This window comes from Malaya genurostris, chromosome 3, assembly GCF_030247185.1.
Source record: "Malaya genurostris strain Urasoe2022 chromosome 3, Malgen_1.1, whole genome shotgun sequence".
Taxonomy (NCBI): domain Eukaryota; kingdom Metazoa; phylum Arthropoda; class Insecta; order Diptera; family Culicidae; genus Malaya; species Malaya genurostris.
Genome location: NC_080572.1, coordinates 275,696,097 through 275,719,320, shown reverse-complemented (window position 1 = coordinate 275,719,320; position 23,224 = coordinate 275,696,097). Strand labels below are relative to the sequence as shown.

Here is a 23,224-nt window from a genome sequence, read left to right as displayed (position 1 = left end):
TAATGTTGCAAGAATTGCTGGGAATAGTAAAGTAATAAATAAATTTACAATAATAGCTCGATTTGTTATTATTTTCTTATTCTGACAGTGAGTAGTGTATGAATGTATTAAAGTGCCGCTGTCAGCATTTTCTGTCATTTTTTAGTAAATTTTAGTGAGAAGTTCATAATTTATACAAAAAGCTCGAATTTTGGCAGAATAATGGATTGAATATTGTAAACCCTGTTTAAATGATTTTGAGGGCTGATTAATTTATTCGAAGTATAATCAAAGAGGATGTAAGTTTGTATGTTTGTAACGCCATAACTCCGGAACTACTTAACGGATTGCCACCAAACTTGGCGCAGATAATTCTTGCGTTTCAGAGATGGTCTTAGGGGTATTTTTATAGGGGAGGGATGGTAGCAAGTGTTTTTAACCAGCAGGGGGAGAGGGGCGATCATATAATTTGACGAAAATTGATACGTTTTGAAAACCATAGAAACATTTTGCATACCGAAGATATGATAATATGGGGGGCGGATGTAGCAAGTGCCTTTGATATAGGGGTAATATGCCAGGAAATTCAAAGAACTAAGGGACAATAATATTGATCTGCTTATGAACGCGAGTGTATGCAAGTTTCAGCATAACTACGAAACAACTGAAGAAATCGTCACCAAGCTTGTCGCTATTCAGAGGTGGTCATGAGGCTTATCATGGAGGAGAGCTGCAGTAAGTTCACTAAAAATGGGGAGTTCAATATAAAATTTATGTGACGAGAAACGATGCTTCTTGACAAAAAAAGATATATTTTATATTATATCAATCCAAATTATAAGGTCATTTCTGTAGCAAGTGCCCCAAACATAAGAGTGGTAAGTTAAAATTGGTCGAATTTTACGGAAAACAAAACAACACAAAACTGACCCAATTTGACGAGGATACCATGAAAATTATGATTACTGTGAGATCTGAGATGGGATACTGACCGTGAACAATCTGAACATTTACGGAGTATTGTTTAATCGGATTGCCGTCTTAGTTATGTTTCACTACAATTAGAGTATTTCACTAAGCAGGAAAACTTTTTCGGCCTTATCTTCCCGAAACATTTCCGAGCAACACCGGGTCATTCAGCTAGTATTAAAATATTTATTACCTTTTAGCAATCTCCTTAATTTCACAAAATAGCTACACAAAATTTTTCGATTCATCCAATAATGTTTAATATATATAGATACATGAAAGTCAATGCATGTTTGCATTTATAGAGCAAAGTCCTGGCATTACATTCCTTTTGTGGAATTTGCCCTGTCTGTTTCAACAGATTTCGCAGCCGATTCTTAGCGTACAGAATCATTGCATGGCTAGTACTATGGATCCTACTGACACTAAGAATCCTTCCAGGTCAGGGCTCGAACATACGACAACTGGCTTGTAAGACCAGCGCCCTATGCATTGAACCACCAACCCGTTTGCATTTATGAATGTTCCATTATATTTAGGCTTAAATCGATCGGAATTTATGAAAAACCTTGTTTTAAAACACCTAGAGGTGCGCTCTTTAACAACTGTTTGATAGATTGAGCCTATGTCACCTTGTAATTCCGAAACCGAAAGTCGGACACGCATAATGTTCACGAGTATCGTGTAAAATTATAATACCTTTCATTTACACCTAACACATGGATCAATAAGTCCCGAGACTAACAATTGAAACAACATTGTTTTTGATAATTTTTTTTTATTCATCAACATAATCACCTTTTAGGGTGATACAATGGTTCTAACGTTTTTCCAATTTTTCAATACCATGTTTATACAAAAATTTATCTTTCGCTTCAAAATAAGCTTCAGTTTTAGCGATGACATCCTCATTTTTTTAAGATCAGCAAAGAGCCAGTAGTCACTGGGGGCTAAATCTGGCGAGTATGGAGGGTGGGGAAACAGACCAAAGCCCAATTCGTTCAATTTTGCCATTGTTTTCATCGACTTGTGGCAGGGTGCATGGTCATTGTCGAAAGCAATCGCGGCACCCACTTGGAAAAAACCGTTTTTCATGCTCAATTTTTCATGAAGGATAGTAAATACACTTCCATATGATATCTGTGTCATCTCAGCAATCTCACGGAGCTTCACTTTACGATCTTTCATTATAATTTTTGTCACTTCATTCACATTTTCCGGTGTAACGGCTTCCACAGCTCTACCCGAGCGTTCCGCGTCATTTGTGTCGGTGCGACCACGTTTAAACTCGGCGAACCACCGACAAATCTTTGCTTTTGATGGACAAGAGTCCGAATAACATTTTTCAATCCATTGTTTCGCTTGCACGGTGTTTTTACCCATTAAAAAACAATGTTTTATCAAAACACGAAACTCGGTTTTTTCCATTTTTTAAACAAACTACAAAATGACTTTACTACAACCTCGATAACTCAGCTGTTTCTGGTCGGATCGACTTAAAATTTTGACCCGTTTCAAGCAAAGGTTGGTACTCTAGAAAGACGTGGTTACTGGTTTACTACGAGCGCCATCTCTGCTTTAGTCTCGGGACTTATTGATCCATGTGTTAAGTTTATGAAAATTCACCCATTCATCTCTGAGAAATCTTCACTGAGAAAGTTTGCTTTTTTCCGGTACTTACGGAACCAGAAACTGGGGACCGGTATAAAAGTAGGTGATCTGTCTGCAAGATCTAGTAACTAGAGAAATTTATGATCAATTTTCAAGCGAATCGCAGCTCTCTACACGGTCACTTATGATAAGCACCTAATCAAAATGTTTGCACTTATCTTCCTGTAACTCCAGAATTTGGATTCAACTAAAATTCTTGAGAACTGTATAGAATCACAAGACCTTTCAAACGAATCTAATCTTATGAAAATCGGATCAGCTAACTCTGAGAGAAACTGCACTCAATTTGTTGAGCACACACATACAGACTTTGCCGATCTCGACGATCGGATTCGAGTGGTATATGACACTTTGTAAATCAATGCAAAAATCGGAAACGTTCTGTGTAGTATGAAAAACACTCTTAAATATTTTTAAATACAAACACCGGATAAAAATATTGGGTGTGAAAAACAGACTCAGATCATAACAGTTCGGCTGAAAAGTTCGTATCGTTTAACAGAAACACACATTTTTTTGCCAAAATTCGTTTTTATTATTCAACATAATTGCCATCAGAGGCGATACAGCGATTATAGCAATCTTCCAACTTTTCGATACCATTTTTGTAGTACGATTTGTCCTTTGCCTCAAAATAGGCCTCAGTTTCAGCAGATTACCTCTTCATTGCTTCTAAATTTTTTACCAGCGAGCATTCTCTTGAGGTCTGAGAACAGGAAAAAGTCACTGGGGGCCAAATCTGGAGAATACGGTGGATTGTCTTGAAGAAACAAAACTTTTTTCTTCTTCAAAATGTGTTTTTTTTTTCACGTTTTCATCGGTAACAGCCTCTTTTGGACGTCCACTGCGTTCATCGTCTTCGGTGCTCATAAGACCGTACGAAATTTTTCAAACCACTTACGAATTGTTGCTTCGCCAGGTGCAGAGTCTAGATAACACTCATCAAGCCATTTTTTGGTATCGCCGGCACTTTTTTTCATCAAAAAGTAATGTTTCATCAACACACGAAATTCTTTTTTCTTCCATTTGTTTCACCATCTGCAATGCAATATCTCACAAACTAATAATCAGACAGCTGTCAAATTTATACACGTATCTTTTGAAGGTTGGTACTAACTAAAAATGGTATGGATTTAATTCTAGTGGTGCCCTCTCATAGAAGCGATACGAACTTTTCAGCTGATCTGTTATATATAATGCAAAAATTGTTGTAAAACATCTTCATTTCTAGAACCGAACAAAAAAATTGTATGCAAAACGCGGTGTATAACTTCAGGTTAGCTGGTTCTTCCGAAACTAATGCCTATATCCGAATACTTTTGGGCCGACTGTCGTTCAGGAACGCAGCGTGGATCAGACCCCATAATAAATAAACAAAGTGTTCTTCGTTCATAGCGAAATTCGGTCAAAACTAAACTCGTTCTTTCGATACAAATGTTTTTTCGGTTCTTGCAAAATAATGTTTCCTAAACGATTTTAGTAATGTTAAGTCAGTGTTCGGTTTGTACATTCAAATATACATACTAAAACCGCTTTTCTAAATTTAATTGTATTCATCCGATATTGACATATAAAAAGTCGTCAATTGATTTAGTGACATGATAAATTTGTACATGCTTTTGGTTGTAAATTTAAGTAAGCTGCGACGTACATTTGCATGATTTTCTCTTAGTGTCCCTTACAAAGATTTACAAAAAGACCTTTTCCGAAATGGAATAGATGAAATGGATTCCGGTTAACATATATTCTGTTTAGTCTTTACAGAATGTGTTTTTGAGAGACGGGTCTTACTCCATGCTAGTTCCATGAACATTTGAGATATTTTCTCCCTTTGTATTGTCGAATCACGGTCTGTAATATCCACTCGCCATTAAATTATATGTGTTTTTCTGCTGAAAAGGCTAACCTAATTCCTTTTCAAAAGCCGTTATAATTAAGAAACCCGCACAAAATAACTTCGTTTATCTGTCGATTCCAGAGCTCTGACAAAACATTCGAAACTACTGCAGTGTACCGAAAATGGGCGACATAGAATAGCATTATAATTTCGTTGAGGTGCGATGAACAAGACCTCATCGTGTGGTATATACACAATGCACTTGAAAAATTTAATATAATAATTATGTTTTTACTACATATTTGAGAATCTCATGACTCTCGATGTGGCCGGGTGACCAGAATAGTTTCGATATTTACGGTTATAAGTTTGCATCAAATGCATCCAATAAAGCTACCGCTTGTTTGGGGCAGCCTTGCTGAGCCGATTTTATTTCTCTCTCAGGTTTCGTGACGTTACCAGGAAACTGGCGCCGTCATAGAAATCGACTTACCATCACAAAAATTACATTCACTTCATTTTTATCGCGACAACATATATGTTTTTATGCACTAATCGCATCGAAATTAAATTATCTAGACATTGTCGGGGTAGATTTTTGAACCATGCCATAAAAGACGGCATTCTCAGCTATGCAATTCTTCCTTCAGAAAAAAGACTTTCCGACCGCTAAAGTCAATGAATCATTCTGAAATTTTCATAGAATAATCTGAACTTATTTTCTAAGAGATTGTCAGTTGGGTTTTTTCTATATTCGTCACCGTTTCTGAGAAAATCAGATTTGAAGAGTGGAAATAGGCCTCTAAATCATACCTAAAAAAAACCTGTTTTAATCCACCTAGTGGTGTAATGATGCCTTTCTCATATCAATCATACTATCATATATAATACTGCGATTCTTGAAAGAGTAACCGAAATCGGTTTGTTTGACCGTCTACTGATAAAAACTATCAATTGGAAAAGATTTGAGGTCGATTTAGAAATTTTTTGAAGATTTTTCCCCATTTTCAGTGATGGTATACAATTTTTAACCCACTTTACCCTATATTGCCGGATCCGGAAGTCGGATCCGCATGAAGTTCAGGAATTACGTATGGGACCACAAGACCTTTCATTCGAATCTAAGTTTGTGAAAATTGGTCGTGCCATCTATGAGAAAAGTTAGTGTAAAAAAACGTTACACACACATACATACACACATACACACACACACACACACACACACACACACACACACACACACACACACACACACACACACACACACACACACACACACTAAACGTCATTCAGCTAACTGACGTCGTCGGCTTATCCCCGGTCTCCCCTACAAGTTGACTTCGTTTCTGTCCGCAGTATTGAAGTTTTTTCCATGCCTACGACCGATTTTTTATGTCTTTTTCGCTTCATTGTCCATTCATAACACATTTCCATATTTGACAGCTGTGAAAACATTTTTCACAACGGAATGAAATGAACCAAAAACAAAAAAAGTTAAACCTATAAAAATAACACAGCCCGAAAGCTGTGAAAACCATATGTGCTCCGATGAAATCGTCATAAAAAAAGAACTAATAAAACCATTTGGCATTTGAATGGGTTTTTATGTTCGGATGTGTGTGTGTGCTGAAAGTGAAGCTAAGAAGCAAACAAGTCTTCATGTGTTCGGTCCTGTGCTGCGGATTAGCCAGCGCACATACAGGCAGTAAAAAAAAGATGATTCAAAACCGTTCAATAACTCCATCAGACAAGTTGAAATAGCTTTTCATACATTTGCAGAATCTTTTCTCGGGATGTGTTCTGCACGACGTACGGATGTAGCAGTGGCCACTGAAAATTCCAACCAAAAATCCATACTAGAAGAAGAAGAAGAAGAAAAGTTGTCGCCATTGTGCAAAAAGAGCACAGCAGCAGTGGTGCAATTTACGATCAGTTGCAGCATCGGGGACGGACGGAGCGCCCTCTTGCTGTCGGTTTGCGAGATAAATCCCTGCTTCGTCTATAAATTATTTACGGAAATTACCAAGTGGGTCCTGTGGGTGAAATGAACAAAGTCATTTGTTCTTCGCCGGATCAGAAGAAGAACCATAAGTCCTTGTCTCGTTTGTTCAAATTATTCCGAGGTTCGGAGGCGTGTTACGTCCGTCGGGAATCGAACATTTTGTTGGATTGAAAACAAAAAAATTACGACTGAGTTCCCGGACGTGGCTTCCAGCTTTAAAATTTCTAACTGCATTAATATTTTTCCGTGCGAGCAGCAATTGCCAAGAACGTTTTACTCCACGTTTCCATAATAGTTCATTGATTACGGTAGACGGTAAAGTCCCACACACAGGATAACTTTCTTTGCTGAAATCCTTTTATCGTCGGAGCTTGTGGTGAAACTTGAGATGATTGCAAGCGAAAAACACAAAATTGAATTTCCAACAACAAACAAATCCGGACAAGATTAAAGGATATATGGTTGCAGTTGAAAAAATTCCACTGTTATTTGTTAGAATTTTTTAGTAATTCGACATAAATTTAACCATCTTACCACTGCCAGTTGTAGAAACAGCAACAGCAACATCAGCAGCAACAGCCGAAACCCTATTCTAAACACGTTCATAAAAATGCTAAATCCAAAAAAAATCACACTTTAACGATCGTCATTTTTCGCATATTGTCACTCGTCTCGCAGGTGTCAAATCCGACGCAGCCCGGCCCCATTTTCACCTCTCAGTATCTTTTTTCTACTGCGGGCTGACAATCGTCAGCTGTCAATCACCACCGCCTGTTGGCACAGAATCTGTCAACGTAGAGGTATGTAAGTGGAGTGATATTACCACCACTCGGTTGCTTGGATGGTTGGTGTTTGTCAGGTTCGTGCTTGCCTACCTTGATGATGCGGTACAATACGGAGCGTTTCAACGTTGTTTGAATGTGCAAAAATAAAACTTTATCTTTATAGAATCATAACATCAGAAAATAAGAAACAACTTTAGCATCGACTAGAGTCTACAAACGTTCGGAGCCCCCCCCGTACGGCTGAAACTAGCACGTGCAGGTTTTTTTTTCTCTAGAAAATAATCCCGGCGTGCATTTCCACTCACTTGCACACAAAAAAGCACGCATCCTCTTGTGAGTGAAAATATAAAGGAAAAATAACTGACAATAATAACGGACACAGCGGAAACCCGGCTGTTGACGGAAAACATATTTATTCCGGGACTCATCATTATAGAGGAAGGGTAGTAAAAGTAAAAAAAAAAAGAACCAGGATGCCTTGCGGGCCCTGTTAGCTCCGAGCTACCGAGCTGTCCTACGTACAGGACAGAACCGAGTGACGGGAAATAAATTATCCTGATACTATTACGTACGTGGAACCAGTAATTCTTGACGGCAATGTCACGATAACACCGTGTGCAATTAGAGACTACAATTTGCTAGGAAAATGAAGCATGATGAGTGGTTGGGTTGGTTTGCCAGTCGGAAAAGTAGTGGAATAAACAAGTTTGATGTCCAATTTAAAGTGAAAAGTGCAGATTAAAAATAACGTAAATTACTATTAGACGTATTTAAATATGCCGTGGTTTACTTTGAAATGGGGTTGATAAATCAGCTGTTGCAAATTGGTGTTGAGCTTTTCTCCTCTTCAGATTTCGTCTTCCATTCGTCAGAGGAAAGCAGTTTATATAAAATTGTTACTGTCTCATAATAGTTTCACATAAACTGTCCACCGACTCATGTGCACAGCAGTCCCAAGAGTCTCAAGAGTCCTAAGAATCCCAAGAGTCCCAAAAGTCCCAAGAATAGTCCCAAGAAGAGTCCCAAAACGAGTCCTATAAAGAGTTCCAAAAAGAGTTCCAAGAAGAGCCCTCAGAAGAGTTCCAAAAAGAGTTCACAGAAGAGCCCCAAGAAGAGTCCCAAGAAAAGTCTCAGGTGGAATCCAAAAAAAGTCTCAAGAAGAGTCCCAAGAAGAAACCCAAGAAGAGCCACAAGAAGAGTTCCAAGAAGAGTCCCACGAGAAGTCCCAAGAAGATTTCCAAAAAGAGTACCAAGAAGAGTCCCAAGAAGAGTCCAAAGAAGGGTCCCAGGAAGAGTCCCAAAAAAAGTTCCAATAAGAATCCTAAGAGCAATCCCAAGAATAATCCCATCAAAAGTCCCAATAAGAGTCCCGAGAAGAGTTCCAACAGGATTCCCAGGAAGAGTTCCAAGAAAATCTCCAAGAAGAATCTCAAGAAGAGTTCCAAGAAGAGTCCCAAGAACAATCCCAAGAAGAATCCCAACAAAAGTCCCAATCAGAGTCCCAAGAAGAGTTCCAAGAAGATTCCCAAGAAAAGACCCAAGAAGAGTCCCAAGAACAATCCCAAGAAGAATCTCAACAAAAGTCCCAAGAAGAGTTGCATGAAGAGTCCCAAGAAGAGTCTCAAGAAGAATCCCAAGAAGAGAGTATTAAAAAGAGCTAGAAAAAGAGTCCCAAGAAGAGTCCCAAGAAGAGTTCGAAGAAGAGTTTCAAGAAGAGTTCCAAGAAGAGTCCCAAGAAAAGTCCCAAGAGGTGTTCCAAGAAGAGTCCCAAGAAGAGAGTCCCAAAAAGAGCTCCAAAAAGAGCCCCAAAAAGAGTCCCAAAAAAAAGTCCCATTAAGAGACCCAAGAACAATCCCAAGAAAAATCCCAACAAAAGTCCTAAGAAGATTCCCAAGAAGAGTCCCAAGAAGAGTTCCAAAAAGAATCCCAACAAAAATTCCAAGAAGAGTCCTGCGAAGAATCCCAAGAAGAGTCCCAAGAAGAGTTCCAAGAACAGTCCCAAGAAGAGTCCCAAGAAGAGCCCCAGAAGAATCCCAAGAAGAGTCCCAAAAAGAGTCCCAAGGAGAGCCCCAAAAAGAGCCCCAAGAAAAGTCTGAAGAAGAGAGTCCCGAAAAGATCTCCAAAAAGAGTCCCAAGAAGAGTTGCAAGAAGAGTCCCAAGAAGAGTCTCAAGAAGAATTCCTAGAAGAGTCCCTAGGAGAGTCTCAAGAAGAGTCCCAAGAAGAGCCCCAAGAAGAGCCCCAAGAAGAGCTCCAAGAAGAGTCCCAAGAAGAGCTCCAAAAAGAGTCCAACGAAGAGTCCAACGAAGAGTCCCAAGAAGAGTTCCAAGAAAAGTCTCAAGAAGAGTTCCTAGAAGAGTTCCCAAAAGAGTTCCAAGAAGAGTTCCAAGAAGAACCCCATAAAGAGCCCCAAAAAGAGTCCCAAAAATAGTCCCAAGAAAAGTCCCAAGAAGAATCCCAAGAAGAGAGTATTAAAAAGAGCTAGAAAAAGAGCCCCAAGAAGAGTCCCAAGAAGAGTTCCAAGAAGAGTTCGAAGAAGAGTTTCAAGAAGAGTTCCACGAAGAGTCACAAGAAAAGTCCCAAGAAGTGTTCCAAGAAGAGTCCCAAGAAGAGAGTCCCAAAAAGAGCTCCAAAAAGAGCCCCAAAAAGAGTCCCAAAAAGAAAGTCCCATTAAGAGACCCAAGAACAATCCCAAGAAAAATCCCAACAAAAGTCCTAAGAAGATTCCCAAGAAGAGTCCCAAGAAGAGTTCCAAAAAGAATCCCAACAAAAGTTCCAAGAAGAGTCCTGCGAAGAATCCCAAGAAGAGTCCCAAGAAGAGTTCCAAGAAGAATCCCAAGAAGAGTTCCAAGAACAGTCCCAAGAAGAGTCCTAAGAACAATCCCAACAAAAATCCCAACAAAAGTCCTAAGAAGAGTCCACAGAAGAATCTCAAGAAGAGTCCCTAAAATAGTTCCAAGAAGAACCCCAAAGAAAGCCAAAAAAAAAAATTATGGGGAGAGTCCCAAGAAGAGCTCCAAGAAGAGTCCCAAGAAGAGCTCCAAGAAGAGTCCAACGAAGAGTCCAACGAAGAGTCCCAAGAAGAGTCCCAAGAAGAATCTCAAGAAGCGTTCCTAGAAGGAAGAGTCCCAAGATGAAAGTCCCATCAAGTGTCCCAAGAACAATCCCAAGAAAAATTCCAACAAAAGTCCTAAGAAGATTCCCAAGAAGAGTCCCAAGAAGAGTTCCAAGGAGAATCCCAAGAAGAGTTCCAAGAACAGTCCCAAGAAGAGTCCCAAGAAGATTCCCAAGAAGAGTCCCAAGAACAATCCCAAGAAAAATCCCAACAAAAGTCCTAAGAAGAGTCCACAGAAGAGTCCAAAGAAGAGTTTCAAGAAGAGTTCCAAGAAGAGTTCAAAGAAGAGTTCCAAGAGTCCTAAGAGTCTCAAGAGTCCCAAAAGCCTTAAAGAATTTTTCCAGATTTGATAAAAATTCTTAATTTTCCTAGTGTTCATAATTTGTTTTGAAATTCGGAACCGAAGACGAAACTAAAGGGGGAAAGTCGTGGGGAATCAGAACAAATCGGTATGGCTTTTGTAATTTTTCCTATTTTATTTACTTTTGACAATGTCCGTTATCTGTCTAATGTTCATAAATTTCTCAGTTTATCATATTTCTTTTTTTTCCCTAATTTTGTTTATTACATTGACTCTATTGATTTTCTTAATTGATTTGATTTTCCTTCTTTCTTAACACTACTAATTTTTTAATACCCTGAATACTCTAATTTTCGTAGTTTTCTTAATTTAAACTTTTTAATTTTTTATAATTCTCCTAAAACTGATAAATTTTCCTTTTCATAAAATCTTTGTTTATATTTTTTATATTCTTTAAAATAAAATTTTCTTATATTTTCATATTTCTCATTTTTTATTACCTTAAGCGATCCCATTTTTTAAATTTATCTAGTTTCCTCAATTTTTGTTTAAATTTTCTCCTAATTCTAAGTTTTTTCAATTAAACAAAATAAAAATTGTTCAGAAAATGTTCGTAAATCTCTCAGTTTTTCATAATTCTGTTAATTCTCCTCATTTACTTTAATATATTGACTCTATACATTTTCTTAATGTATTTAATTTTCCTACTTTCCTAACTGTACTAACTTTCTCAAAATTTTAAATACCTCAATTTTCGTATCTTTTTTATAAGTTTAAACTTTTTTTCAATTCTCTTAGCATTGATAATACCCGTCCTCCGAACAATTTGAAACAAATCAGGTATGTTTTAGGTATTGTCGGGAAAGTTGACATTTTCTTTTTAATTTTTTGGACATTCTTGCACTAGAAATTTTTTGAAAATTGTCATCCATTCGTTTCCATTGAAAAAGGATAATCGAAGGTCTAGTAGTTATGCACCATGCGTTTCCTTCTTGCAGAACTTAAATGGAGACGGATGGTTGAGCACTTCAACGTGCCCAAAAAATATGTATTACATGAAGGTTCTAGTCCTGCTTCTCTTTTCAATCTAGTTTTCATTCTAGTTAATTCCGAATAATGAAAATTATCTCAGCTAAAAACGGCTATAAGGTAGTGTTAAAAAATGAAACAACTCCTCATTTGCGCTAACTTTGCGGAACAACACTTCCATTCCAATACATTTCACTGTTGACTGAAATGTCAGCCGTCGTGTTCCAGAAACCAAACAAAACCTGCATGGATGTTCCTATCCATGCATCCTATTGAGGCTTAATGGGCCACTGATTCGCACTTACCGGAGCACTTTGACGTTGAAAAACCGCTCCATCCATCAGAGTAATTTCGCCATCGCCATTCGCCACTGACCGATCAACGACATCCGTGGCCACCGCGCGTTGACCAGTGCTGCGGTCTAGGTCAAGCATCAATAAATAAATTATCCAGCCTCCTTCCGCTACCGACTCTACCGCCATGAAGCTGGATACTATCGGAACCCGGAAAACAGATAAAGGTCAGGCGGAGGCAATATGCCGTTATTTCCGAGAGGGTTGATTACGAAAATTGCGTGACACACACACCAAATGCCCATAAGCACCGGTTTCAATCGATGACCGCCGCCTCCCCGATGGGTGGCAATTATTGAAAAATGGCCTTTCCGAAGCGGCAACACATTCATTGTGTTGTTACCTGAACCAGCTGCTATCTGATGAAAAGCAAAAGACGTCTCTGCACGAAATGGCGCCTGACAAGGGTTGAGCTTTCGATTCCTGCAGTCTTCGTAAATGGCCAAATCCGTTCCGTCGCAGACCACTGGGGAACGCATTTCATCCCACTGTCACGTTTCAGCGTTGGTATGACAAACGGTCCGCGCTCATGTCGGCAGCAGCGATCGGCCGAAACTAAATTGCAAAACTCAACCATAATCCACCATAGTGGATGGCGGCATCGTGCCCACAAATAACCCGTTCCTTTCCGGACCCGGACCCCAGACACCTGCCCGTGTCAGTTGCTTGCTTTAGGCGTGGCGAGGGGTAAATAATTTATTTATAGATTGCCTGCCATTTCAACAATCGACGGTTTTCGTTGGGCCAGAACCAACGATGTTTCATTTTCTTGCCGGATTTATGAGTCGCGCTCTCCCGGAGATTTTATGTGCTTTTCGAAATTTGCATACGAACCGAAAACCGATTCCGAAACCGGCATTCAAAACCGGGCGAAAGTCGGACTTTTAACAGCTTGTTTACTATCACCCATTTGTAACTGACAAACAACGGATCGGTTTTATTATAGCCTACTGTTTTCTTTTTTGTGGTCGTTCGACTGACTGAAAATAGTGAACCAATTGATCGCAAATGTTTCAGTTTCTTCGGGTGAACTAGATTTATTTACTATTCTGACGAATAACAAATAATAAATAGTTACTTCGCAGATGGTCGAAGCAGTAAAATGTTGTTGATAATAAAATCCGGTTAACCACCACCAGTTGCATCCGACTACTGTCTCGACATCGTGTCGAGGTTCTACCGTAAAAGTGCCAGCAGTTTTACGACCCAAAATGGGAAACTCGTGTTTTCGACTGTGAACTTGAACTTATAAACATCTAAAACGGGAATCCGGACTCAAATTTGCTTCGGTCCGTGCAACTGGTCGGCCTACTCCAAACCTCACGCAAGCTGCCTGAAGAAACAGCGTGTCGCACATGTACACTGTGAACGGTCGATGAAGATTTGTTTTTGGCATTAAAATGCCTTACTCTTCACTATATGAGGCCGGGTGTCAATTAAAAGTTTCAAAAATAGTCGCGTAACCTTTTTGTGTCATAATTTTGAACGTTAATAACTCGGTCATTTGTTGATGGATTGTTATAATTTAACAACCAATCGATTCATGTATGACATGTATGACGACGTCGTTTCAGTATTTCAATAGTATACTATTGAAAAAATGGTTAGAATAGACCTATGTTTTCATCCACCAATCCCTGTTGTACGTCAACTTCTTGTTCGGCATAGGAGGCTTTGCGTCATGCATAAAAAACACCGCATCGCTGTGCGTAGTATGAAGAGAAATCTATAAATATAGGCTGCACAATATTTCTTTGCCTAGTTGATGTTTGACTGTGAATGAAACAAGTAGCTCGTCCAGTGAGCTGATGACTGGATTGTTTATGCGTTCACTTGCTGGATTGTCGCTTTTGCATTATGTGTTGGTGAAATTTCCTGTTGTGTGCGCAACACCGAGTTCGCTTGAGTATCTTATATATCATCTAGCTATTGAAGAACCGAATCAGCGTGGTTACCGATTCTTTTGCAATATCCCATGTATTTAGCAAATTTTCGGTCGATTTTGCCATTAAAAATGCCTTACACTTTGCTTTCCGAGGCTAGGTGTCAATTTAAAACATGCTAAACTAATCGCGTAACATTTTTCTGTCATAATTTTGAACGCTTATAACTCAGTTATTTGTTGATGGATTTATATAACTCAACAAACAATCGATTCGGAAACATTTAACTTAAACTTATGAGATAACGTCATTTGAATATTTCAATTGCATACCATTGAAAAATTGGTTTGAATTGAGTATTTTATTCTGGTTCTCTGGTAACTATCAGGCCAATTTAGAATTATCGGCGATTGATTTTTCGGATCTAATTTGCAGCGCTTGTTCCTCGATGATTTGTTAATGGATTTTCTTAATTTAAATGATTCCAAAGTTTCAATATTGTAAGAATGAAAATGTTTTAATTAGTCAACGGATCGGTTTGCATACTTAAATCTCCATTCCCATACGAACAGAACGGTGGCGCGAAAATGGATTCAGTATAAAGTTGTGTTATGATGATAATCATAGATACTTCTTTTTCATTATATGTGACTGAAAAGTTATTGTCCCACCAGGAATTAAACGCTTCAAAAGATTCAAAATTAAATTCTGAAACTTATCTAGAAGCGGCCTCCTCGGTTTAGTAGTATAAATGAGTTCCACAGGCTCACATATACAGTACAATTAGATCCAATATCATTTAGTATCAAAAATAAACTCAAGGTAAGTTTACCTGCGATTTTACATGTATCGTTTGAATAGGAACCCTCGTAGAATTTGGTTAACCTCCAGATTCAGTTCAATTATTATTTGTTTCAAAACAATAAGTGTCTGATGGCTACACACGTTGTAACTATGACAATGTTCATTCATATGTTAATAACATCAAGTTGTTCGTGACGTTCCTTACATGAAACTTCTTTATTATTTCATTAAGTCCATTGGAGTTCCAATTTAAATTTTATTTTATGTTAGATTGTTTTTTCTTCCATGAGTTCAACCAATAGCCAGCTATCTTATATTAAATAAAAGTGATGAACTGATACAAACAAACCTGAAATAGTTATAAGATCATGTACAAAATAAATGTATTTCATTTAATGTAATTAATAATAGCAACTCGCTTGATAAAAACAGTGTTTAGATTAACTAATGAATACCAACATACCAATATGATATTCGAAATGTATTAGGTTTAAAGTACTATGTAGTGTGGATGCCACGGCGAAGAAAAACTTATGTATATTGCCTATGAAATAAACGTATTTATGAAAAAAAAAACATCAAGTTACAATATGAACAAAATTTCGGAATTTTGTTGCGTATCCATTCCGTATATTCTTAATATGTCAAAGCGAAAATCAATGTAAGTAACTAAATATTTTATGCGGACTGTTTCACATGTTTCCTTCCTCGTATTGTTGCCATATTATCTACCGACACTTTCCGAAGATTATCGACGATTTTGAAGCATTAATAAAATTACACCATTACTGAGATTACTGGTACAACATTCTCTTGGATCAATTAACTGTTTATAAAATTAATAGGTCCACCCAGTGATCGACCATTGGAGCAAATTCAGCAGCTGCAAGATTCATATGGGTGGTCTATAATGTAACTGAAACTGAAACAAACGTATCCCCAACAAGCCGTTTTAGTTTTATTTATTCGACCAGTTCTACTGTCAAATTTAAAACTGGTATACGCTGCCGTTCTAATTTTTCTATATTTGAAACACAGATAAAAGCTCCTGGGGCTGCCAGTTTATTTTATTATAATTGCTAGATTTAAATTTTAAAATTGACATAAATTATGCATCTACAACTAGAACACTCCTGGATATGCCCTTATTAGGTTAAAACTGGGGATAAATAAACGATATAAATCAAATCAAATTAATAAGTTTGTACGTTTCTCGAAAATTATCATCATAAAATAAAACAGTTTCATTTGTTCAGGTTTAAATCTTTAGGTTGTTTGTATCTAAAATTGAGCTTTCAAGTAACTTTGAAGTGTAGTGAAGTTTAGTTTATCATCATGATTATCATCTTTATTGTTTTTTTTTTTTTTTCTTAAATACGTTTATTTCATAGGCAATATACATAAGTTTTTCTTCGCCGTGGCATCCACAATACATAGTAGTTTAAACCTAATACATTTCGAATATCATATTAGTATGTTGGTACTCATTAGTTAATCTAAACACTGTTTTTATCAAGCGAGTTGCTATTTTAAATTACATTAAATAAAATACATTTATTTTGTACATGATCTTATAACTATTTCAGGATTGTTTGTATCAGTTCACCACTTATATTCAATATCCTATAGTTGGCTATTGGTTGAACTCATGGAAGAGAAAACAGTTTAACATAAAATAAAATTTAAATTGGAACTCCAATGGATTTAATGAAATGATAAAGAAGTTTCATGTATGGAAGGTCACGACAAGCAAGAATGTCGCGAACTGGGACATTGGATAGTCTACCTTGGGTACGCAAGGAATTTATTAGTTGAGATCTGACATCACGAAACTCCACGCATGTCCAAACAACATGGTCAATATCGCGGTAACCTTCGCCGCAAGCACAATGATTAGTCTCGGAAAGTCCAATTCGAAGGAGATGTGCATCTAACGTGTAGTGATTGGACATGAGTCTGGACATCACACGAATGAAATCTCTACTCACATCCAGTCCCCTGAACCATGCCTTTGTCGATATTTTAGGAATAATTGAGTGCATCCACCGACCCAGATCATCTTTATCCCAAGAAGCTTGCCAGCTGGCAAGTGTTCTTTGGCGAGACGCGCTATAGAATTCGTTGAAAGCAATCGGTCTCTCATAAATTTCACCCTCAATAGCACCACGTTTGGCTAAAATATCGGCTCTTTCATTGCCTGGAATGGAGCAATGAGCCGGAACCCAAACTATTGTGATTAGATAATTATTATTCAATATGTCGTTCAGACACTGTTTTATTTTACCCAAGAAAAACGGTTCATTTTTGCCAGCAGCGTTTGAGCGAATGGCTTCAATTGCACTCAGACTATCTGTGAAGAGGAAATAATGGTTTGGAGATAATGTGACGATTACATTCAAGCTATAATGAACTGCTGCTAACTCTGCTATATAAACAGATGCAGGTTCTTGAAGCTTGAATGAGGCCGAAACATTATTGTTGAACATACCAAACCCTGTCGCTTCTTCCATTCGCGATCCGTCCGTGTAAAACATTTTCTCAGAGTTAATATGCCTGAACTTACTTGAAAATATTTTTGGGATTTCCATAGAGCGTAGGTGGTCCGGGATTCCACGCACTTCGCGCTGCATGGATGTGTCGAAAAATAAAGTTGAGTCAGGTACATTTAGGAGGCTGACACGGATAGGAATATATCTTGAAGGGTTGATTTCCTGTGACATATGGTTAAAATATACTGTCATGAATTTTGTTTGAGATCGAAGCTCGACTAGTCGTTCGAAATTATTAATTACCATGGGATTCAGCACATCACATCTTATTAGCAGGCGTGATGAAAGCTCCCAAAATCGATCTTTTAATGGAAGAACTCCCGCCAGAACTTCAAGACTCATTGTATGTGTCGAATGCATGCAGCCTAAAGCAATTCGCAAACAACGGTACTGAATTCGCTCAAGTTTGATAATATGAGAATTTGCAGCGGAACGAAAACAAACGCATCCATATTCCATCACTGAAAGTATCGTTGTCTGATACAATTTTATTAGATCTTGCGGATGAGCACCCCACCAAGACCCTGTTATTGTTCGAAGAAAATTTACTCTTTGTTGGCATTTCGTTATCAGATACCTAATGTGTCCTCCCCACGTGCATTTGGAATCAAACCACACCCCGAGGTATTTGAAAGTCAAAACCTGTTCGATTATTCTTCCCATCATATGAAGCTGAAGTTGCGCGGGATCATGCTTTTTTGAAAAGACGACCAGCTCTGTTTTCTCCGCAGAGAATTCGATACCAAGATGAACAGCCCAAACGGACAATTTATCTAAGGTATCTTGCAATGGTTTTTGCAGATCAATAGCTTTGGATCCAGTAACTGAAACCACGCCATCATCTGCCAATTGTCTTAGTGTACATGGGGTTACTAGACAGCTGTCAATGTCATTCACGTAAAAATTATAGAGGAGCGGACTGAGGCATGAGCCTTGCGGGAGACCCATGTAGCTAATTCTGATTGTTGCCAAATCGCCATGTGAAAAATGCATGCGTTTCTCTGACAAAAGGTTGTGCAAATAATTATTTATAACCGCTGGGAGTCCATGTTGGTGGAGCTTGTCTGAAAGAACATCAATGGAAACTGAATCAAATGCTCCTTTAATGTCTAAAAATACAGATGCCATTTGTTGCTTTTGAGCGAAGGCAATTTGGATGTCAGACGAAAGTAATGCAAGGCAATCATTCGTCCCTTTATTTCTACGGAAGCCAAACTGAGTATCTGACAACAAACCGTTCGTCTCGACCCAAGTGTCGAGACGTCGTAGAATAATTTTTTCGAACAATTTTCTGATGCAGGACAACATCGCAATGGGTCTATATGAGTTGTGATTGGAAGCTGGTTTCCCCGGCTTTTGAATGGCGATAACTTTCACTTGTCTCCAGTCAGGTGGAACAATATTTTGCTCAAGAAACTTGTTGAACAATTCCAACAAACGTCTTTTTGCGAGGTCGGGCAGATTCTTCACCAAGTTGAATTTAATTCTGTCCAATCCAGGAGCGTTATTGTTACAAGACATGAGTGCTATGGAAAATTCCATCATTGAAAAGGGGCTATCAATGGAATCATCATTTGAAGAAGACTCCCTAACAATGCTATGCGTAGGAACGGAATCTGGACAAACTTTCCTCGCAAAATCAAATATCCATCGATTCGAGTACTCCTCACTCTCATTTCCTACGTTACGATTCCTCATTCGTCTGGCCGTATTCCAAAGAGTGCTCATTGAGGTTTCTCTTGACAAACCTTCCACAAAATGTCTCCAATAGCTGCATTTCTTAACCCGAAGTATGTTCTTGTACTTGGTTTCTAAAACCAAGAATTTTTCAAAATTCTGAGGAGTTCCTCCTCCTCGTTTTAAAAACGTCTTGAAAGCATTTTGTTTCGCGTGTTTAGCATCTGAGCACTCTTTGTCCCACCAAGGATTTGGAGGTCTTCTGTTAGACGATGGACCAAGAAATCGTTTGGTTTGGGCTTGTTCTGCGGCCTCCAGAATCGAACAAACGAGGAAGTCATATTCTTCAAGTGGGGGAAGCTCTTCCATTGAAGTTAAGACACTTGAAATATTACTTTGGTATTTAATCCAGTCAATATTTTTTGTCAAATCATATGGAATATTAACTGAATTAGCAATGCCTTTGTTACTGCTAATTGAGATGATGATTGGTAAATGATCGCTACCATGTAAATCAGGAAATACTTTCCAGGTGCAATCTAGTCGAATTGAAGTCGAACAAAGAGATAAATCTAATGCACTTGGACGTGCAGGAGGTCTTGGGATCCGTGTCATGCTACCCATATTTAGTACCGTCATGCTAAAATTGTCGCAAATATTATATATTAGAGATGATCTGCTATCATTGTAAACGGAACCCCACATCATTCCGTGCGAATTGAAATCTCCTAAAATCAAACGTGGAGCAGGAAGGGCTTCGACAATTTCATTAAGCTGTCGTTGTCCAACTTGAGCTCTTGGAGGAATATATACCGAAGCAATGCAAATGTCCTTTCCTTTAATGTTTATTTGACAAGCAACAACTTCTATACTAGAAGTCGAAGGAATGTTTAATCTATAAAAGGAATAACATTTCTTAATTCCTAAAAGCACTCCACCATACGGGGAGTCTCTGTCGAGACGTATAATGTTAAAGTCATTAAAATTTAAGGCTATGTTTGATGTAAGCCATGTTTCGCACAAAGCAAATACATCACATTTTTGACTATGCAACAAAACTTTAAATGAATCAAGTTTTGGCATGATGCTTCGACAATTCCACTGCAGGACAGTGATTGAATCATTTGCGGCGGATGATAAATTATCCATCAAATGATACAAAACCTGTAAGAGCTGGCCATTGAGCTGATAACTGTTTCAAAAAAGTTCTAGCTATTGGAAGGAATGCTGTTATGATGGTCTTTAGAGGTTCAGAAATATTGAATGCAGCGAAAATCCATTCTACAATTTCCGAAAATTTCAGTAATCCTGTTGGTGAATGTGAAATGGAGCCCACTGGATTATTGTCTTTTCTTGAGCTAGTTCCTGGATTGGTTTGTGAATTTGACAAACCAGGAGGCACAGTTTTTGGTTTTAAATTTGGCTTTTTAGCTTTAACACGGGGATCTTTTTTTGAAGGTATAATTTTAGGTGTCTTTTTTGGTATTTTGTGGTTTGTTAATCTCCTCTTAACAGACCCTTGAGGAGTGACAAACGAGGTATCTTCACTATTTCCGTCAGAGTCAGATTCCTCTGGCTCCGCAAGATTTGAAAAACCGTTTTCGGTTTCCAAAGGGGAGACATGTATGACCGTTTTGAGCATTTCTGCATATGTGCGCTTAGACCGTGCTTTTAAAGAAAGCTTCATTTTGTCTTTACGCAGCTTAAATGCAGCGCACACTGAAAGATCATCATGAGGGCTTTCCCCACAATAAACACATTTTTCAACATCTTTATCGCAAAGATTATCCTTATGAGGCCCTTGACATTTGATACATTTGGACTTATTACTACAGTAAGTAGCTGTATGTCCGAATTTTTTACAGTTCGTGCAATTCATAACATGCGGTACGAAAAGCCGAACAGGAAGACGAATTTTATCGATATAGACATGGCTAGGCAATGCAGATCCGGCAAATGTTACGCGAAACGAATCTGAGGGACGATAAGACTTTTTTCCATCGACAATAGATGCTGAGTACAATTGTTTGCACTCGAGTATCTTAACTCCCTCAAGCATGGAGTTTTTAAAACGGCCAACTCCATTTTTAAGTAAATCATCTGCTGTCAGACTTGCTTCAGTCACAACACCGTCAATTTCTACCTCCTTCGATGGAATGTAAACTCGATATTCAATAGCAAATAATTTACAGGTTACAATATCGTTTGCCTGTTTCAAGTCGTTAACTACAACTCGAATTTTATCTCTATTAACCTTACAGATTTCTTTAACTTCAGAGAAATGTGATGTCAAATCCTTTGTAATTTGCATCAAGTTTAAAATCTTTTCTTTTTTTCGAAGATAGACTATCCATGGCCCAGTGGTACCCTGTGGATAATGTTTAGCCCTCGGAGTATTTAAACTTTTACTAGTATCCGGAATCGGATTCGGATGATCTTCCATGAGATCATCCATTACATTAAATTTTTTTTGTAAATTAATAATACCAAAATAAAAACTTATGTTTAGTAAAATTTCAGATATAAGAAATAAAAAATAAATTAAATTAAATCTACCTTGTAGCTGATGTCTCTGTTCCTTTATCGTGAAGAACGACGTGAAGCTCTTCCAACGATTTCCAATTGGCAGTCTTTTGCTGTTTCCAATTGGCAGTCTTCTGTCGTTTACTGCTATCTCAGTTGCTCTGCCGTCGTTGTGAACACCACTGCACTTGCTGTACCTGACCCCAGGTACAGTGCTTTTGCTCTTGGTGGCGATCAAATGCGATGCTTGCAGTGTAGCACCTCGCGATATATGCCGTCTCTTTTGATCCTACGCAGCGTACAAATTCTGGTACCTGGTAGATCAGCACTGGGTTGCTTTAGCACCTCTGTGCCTTTGCACCCCTTCGTCTTCGCACCTTTATGCGATGGCACCTCTGTGACTCGTCACTTCTATGCTCTCGCACCTCTGTGTCTCTACACCTCTGTGCGTATGAACGGGATGGCCTTCGTTGCTAGCTTTCCAGTCGGGAAACGCCCCGAATATTGCGTTTGCTATGGGCAGTTTAACTACCTGAAGCTTAGAATTGTCTCGGTAGCAGCCGTTAACTCACGAGCCAGTACAATCGAAACACAACCTCTTCGCTTGAATGGTTTTTACTGAATGTATCATCTTTATGTTTGTATTTATTATGAAGACCCTAGAAACGTTTCATTTTTAATGTTATTGTGCTCGGTCGTGTCTTGAATACAACCCTCTAATTTTTTTTTTTCAATCTGATCTACCGTGTTTTTTTTTTGTATGGACACAAACACTACTGCATATCAGTCGCATGTTGTTTCTACGCATTTGATCGAGTTACATCAATTTTTAAGAGTGCAAGTAGAGTGGATCTTAAGAAATCTCTTTTTCCAAGCAGTTTTACGAAAAAAACGAATTCCGAAGAGTTGTCAAGCTTATTAAGGAGTGTATCGATAAGTAGTTAGCAACACGTTTTCTGCAAGCTCAGTTTGACACATTCGCCAAATGGTGCCACAATAACAGGATGGTACTAAACGCTTCCAAATGCTCCATTATATCTTTTTCCCGTAAACGCTCAATAATTACATATGACTATCATCGCTTGCAAAATGTCCTCAAACGTGAATCCTCGGTTAAGGACTTAGGTGTCATTCTCGATCACAAATTGGATTTCAAGAATGATGTCGGTTATGTAATTTCGAAGGCTTCTAAACTCTTAGGCTTCATATTTCGGATCACTAAGAACTTTACCAATATACACTGCCTGAAGACTCTTTATTGTGCGCTAGTTCGATCAACATTAGAATACGCAGCTATCGTTTGGTCGCCTCATTATCAAATCGACATTGATCGTGTCGAAAGTGTCCAACGCAAATTCGTTAGATTTGCACTCCGCAATCTACCATGGAGGGACCCATTCAACCTTCCTAGTTACAAAGATCGCCGTCGGCTTATTGAGCTAGATCCGCTGTCTGTACGTAGGAACGTTTGCAAGGCTGTCCTTATTGCTGATCTAATTCAATCACGTGTTGACAGTCCTGATCTCCTACAATTGATCAATTTTGACATTCATCGTCGAAGTCTTCGTTCGCATCCATTTATACGAATTCCCCATGCTAGAACCAACTACGGATATAATGAACCCTTTTCCAGTATGTGCCGTTTATTCAATAGTTGCGCACAGGAATTTGATTTTCATCTCTCTCGTAATGCGATACAACGATTATTCGATGATTCTTTATTTTTGCAGTTATAATACTAATGTTCAT

At 38.3% G+C, this 23,224-nt stretch overlaps 3 protein-coding genes across 3 annotated transcripts in view; 1 reads left to right on the top strand and 2 right to left on the bottom strand.

Moving 5' to 3' along the window:
* The window catches only part of LOC131434343 (neurofilament heavy polypeptide-like), a 77,156-nt gene extending 66,496 nt beyond the window's left edge, over positions 1–10,660 (top strand). The window contains 3 exon segments of the mRNA XM_058601011.1: positions 8,298–8,887; positions 9,917–10,145; positions 10,440–10,660. Coding sequence (XP_058456994.1) covers positions 8,298–8,887; positions 9,917–10,145; positions 10,440–10,660 — 1,040 coding nt within the window.
* The window catches only part of LOC131439036 (potassium channel subfamily T member 1), a 440,000-nt gene that overhangs the window by 405,767 nt on the left and 11,009 nt on the right, over positions 1–23,224 (bottom strand). The window lies entirely within an intron of this gene.
* The window catches only part of LOC131434342 (uncharacterized), a 46,950-nt gene continuing 35,681 nt past the window's right edge, over positions 11,956–23,224 (bottom strand). The window contains exon 4 of the mRNA XM_058601010.1: positions 11,956–12,179. Coding sequence (XP_058456993.1) covers positions 11,956–12,179 — 224 coding nt within the window. The remainder of the gene's footprint in view (positions 12,180–23,224) is intronic.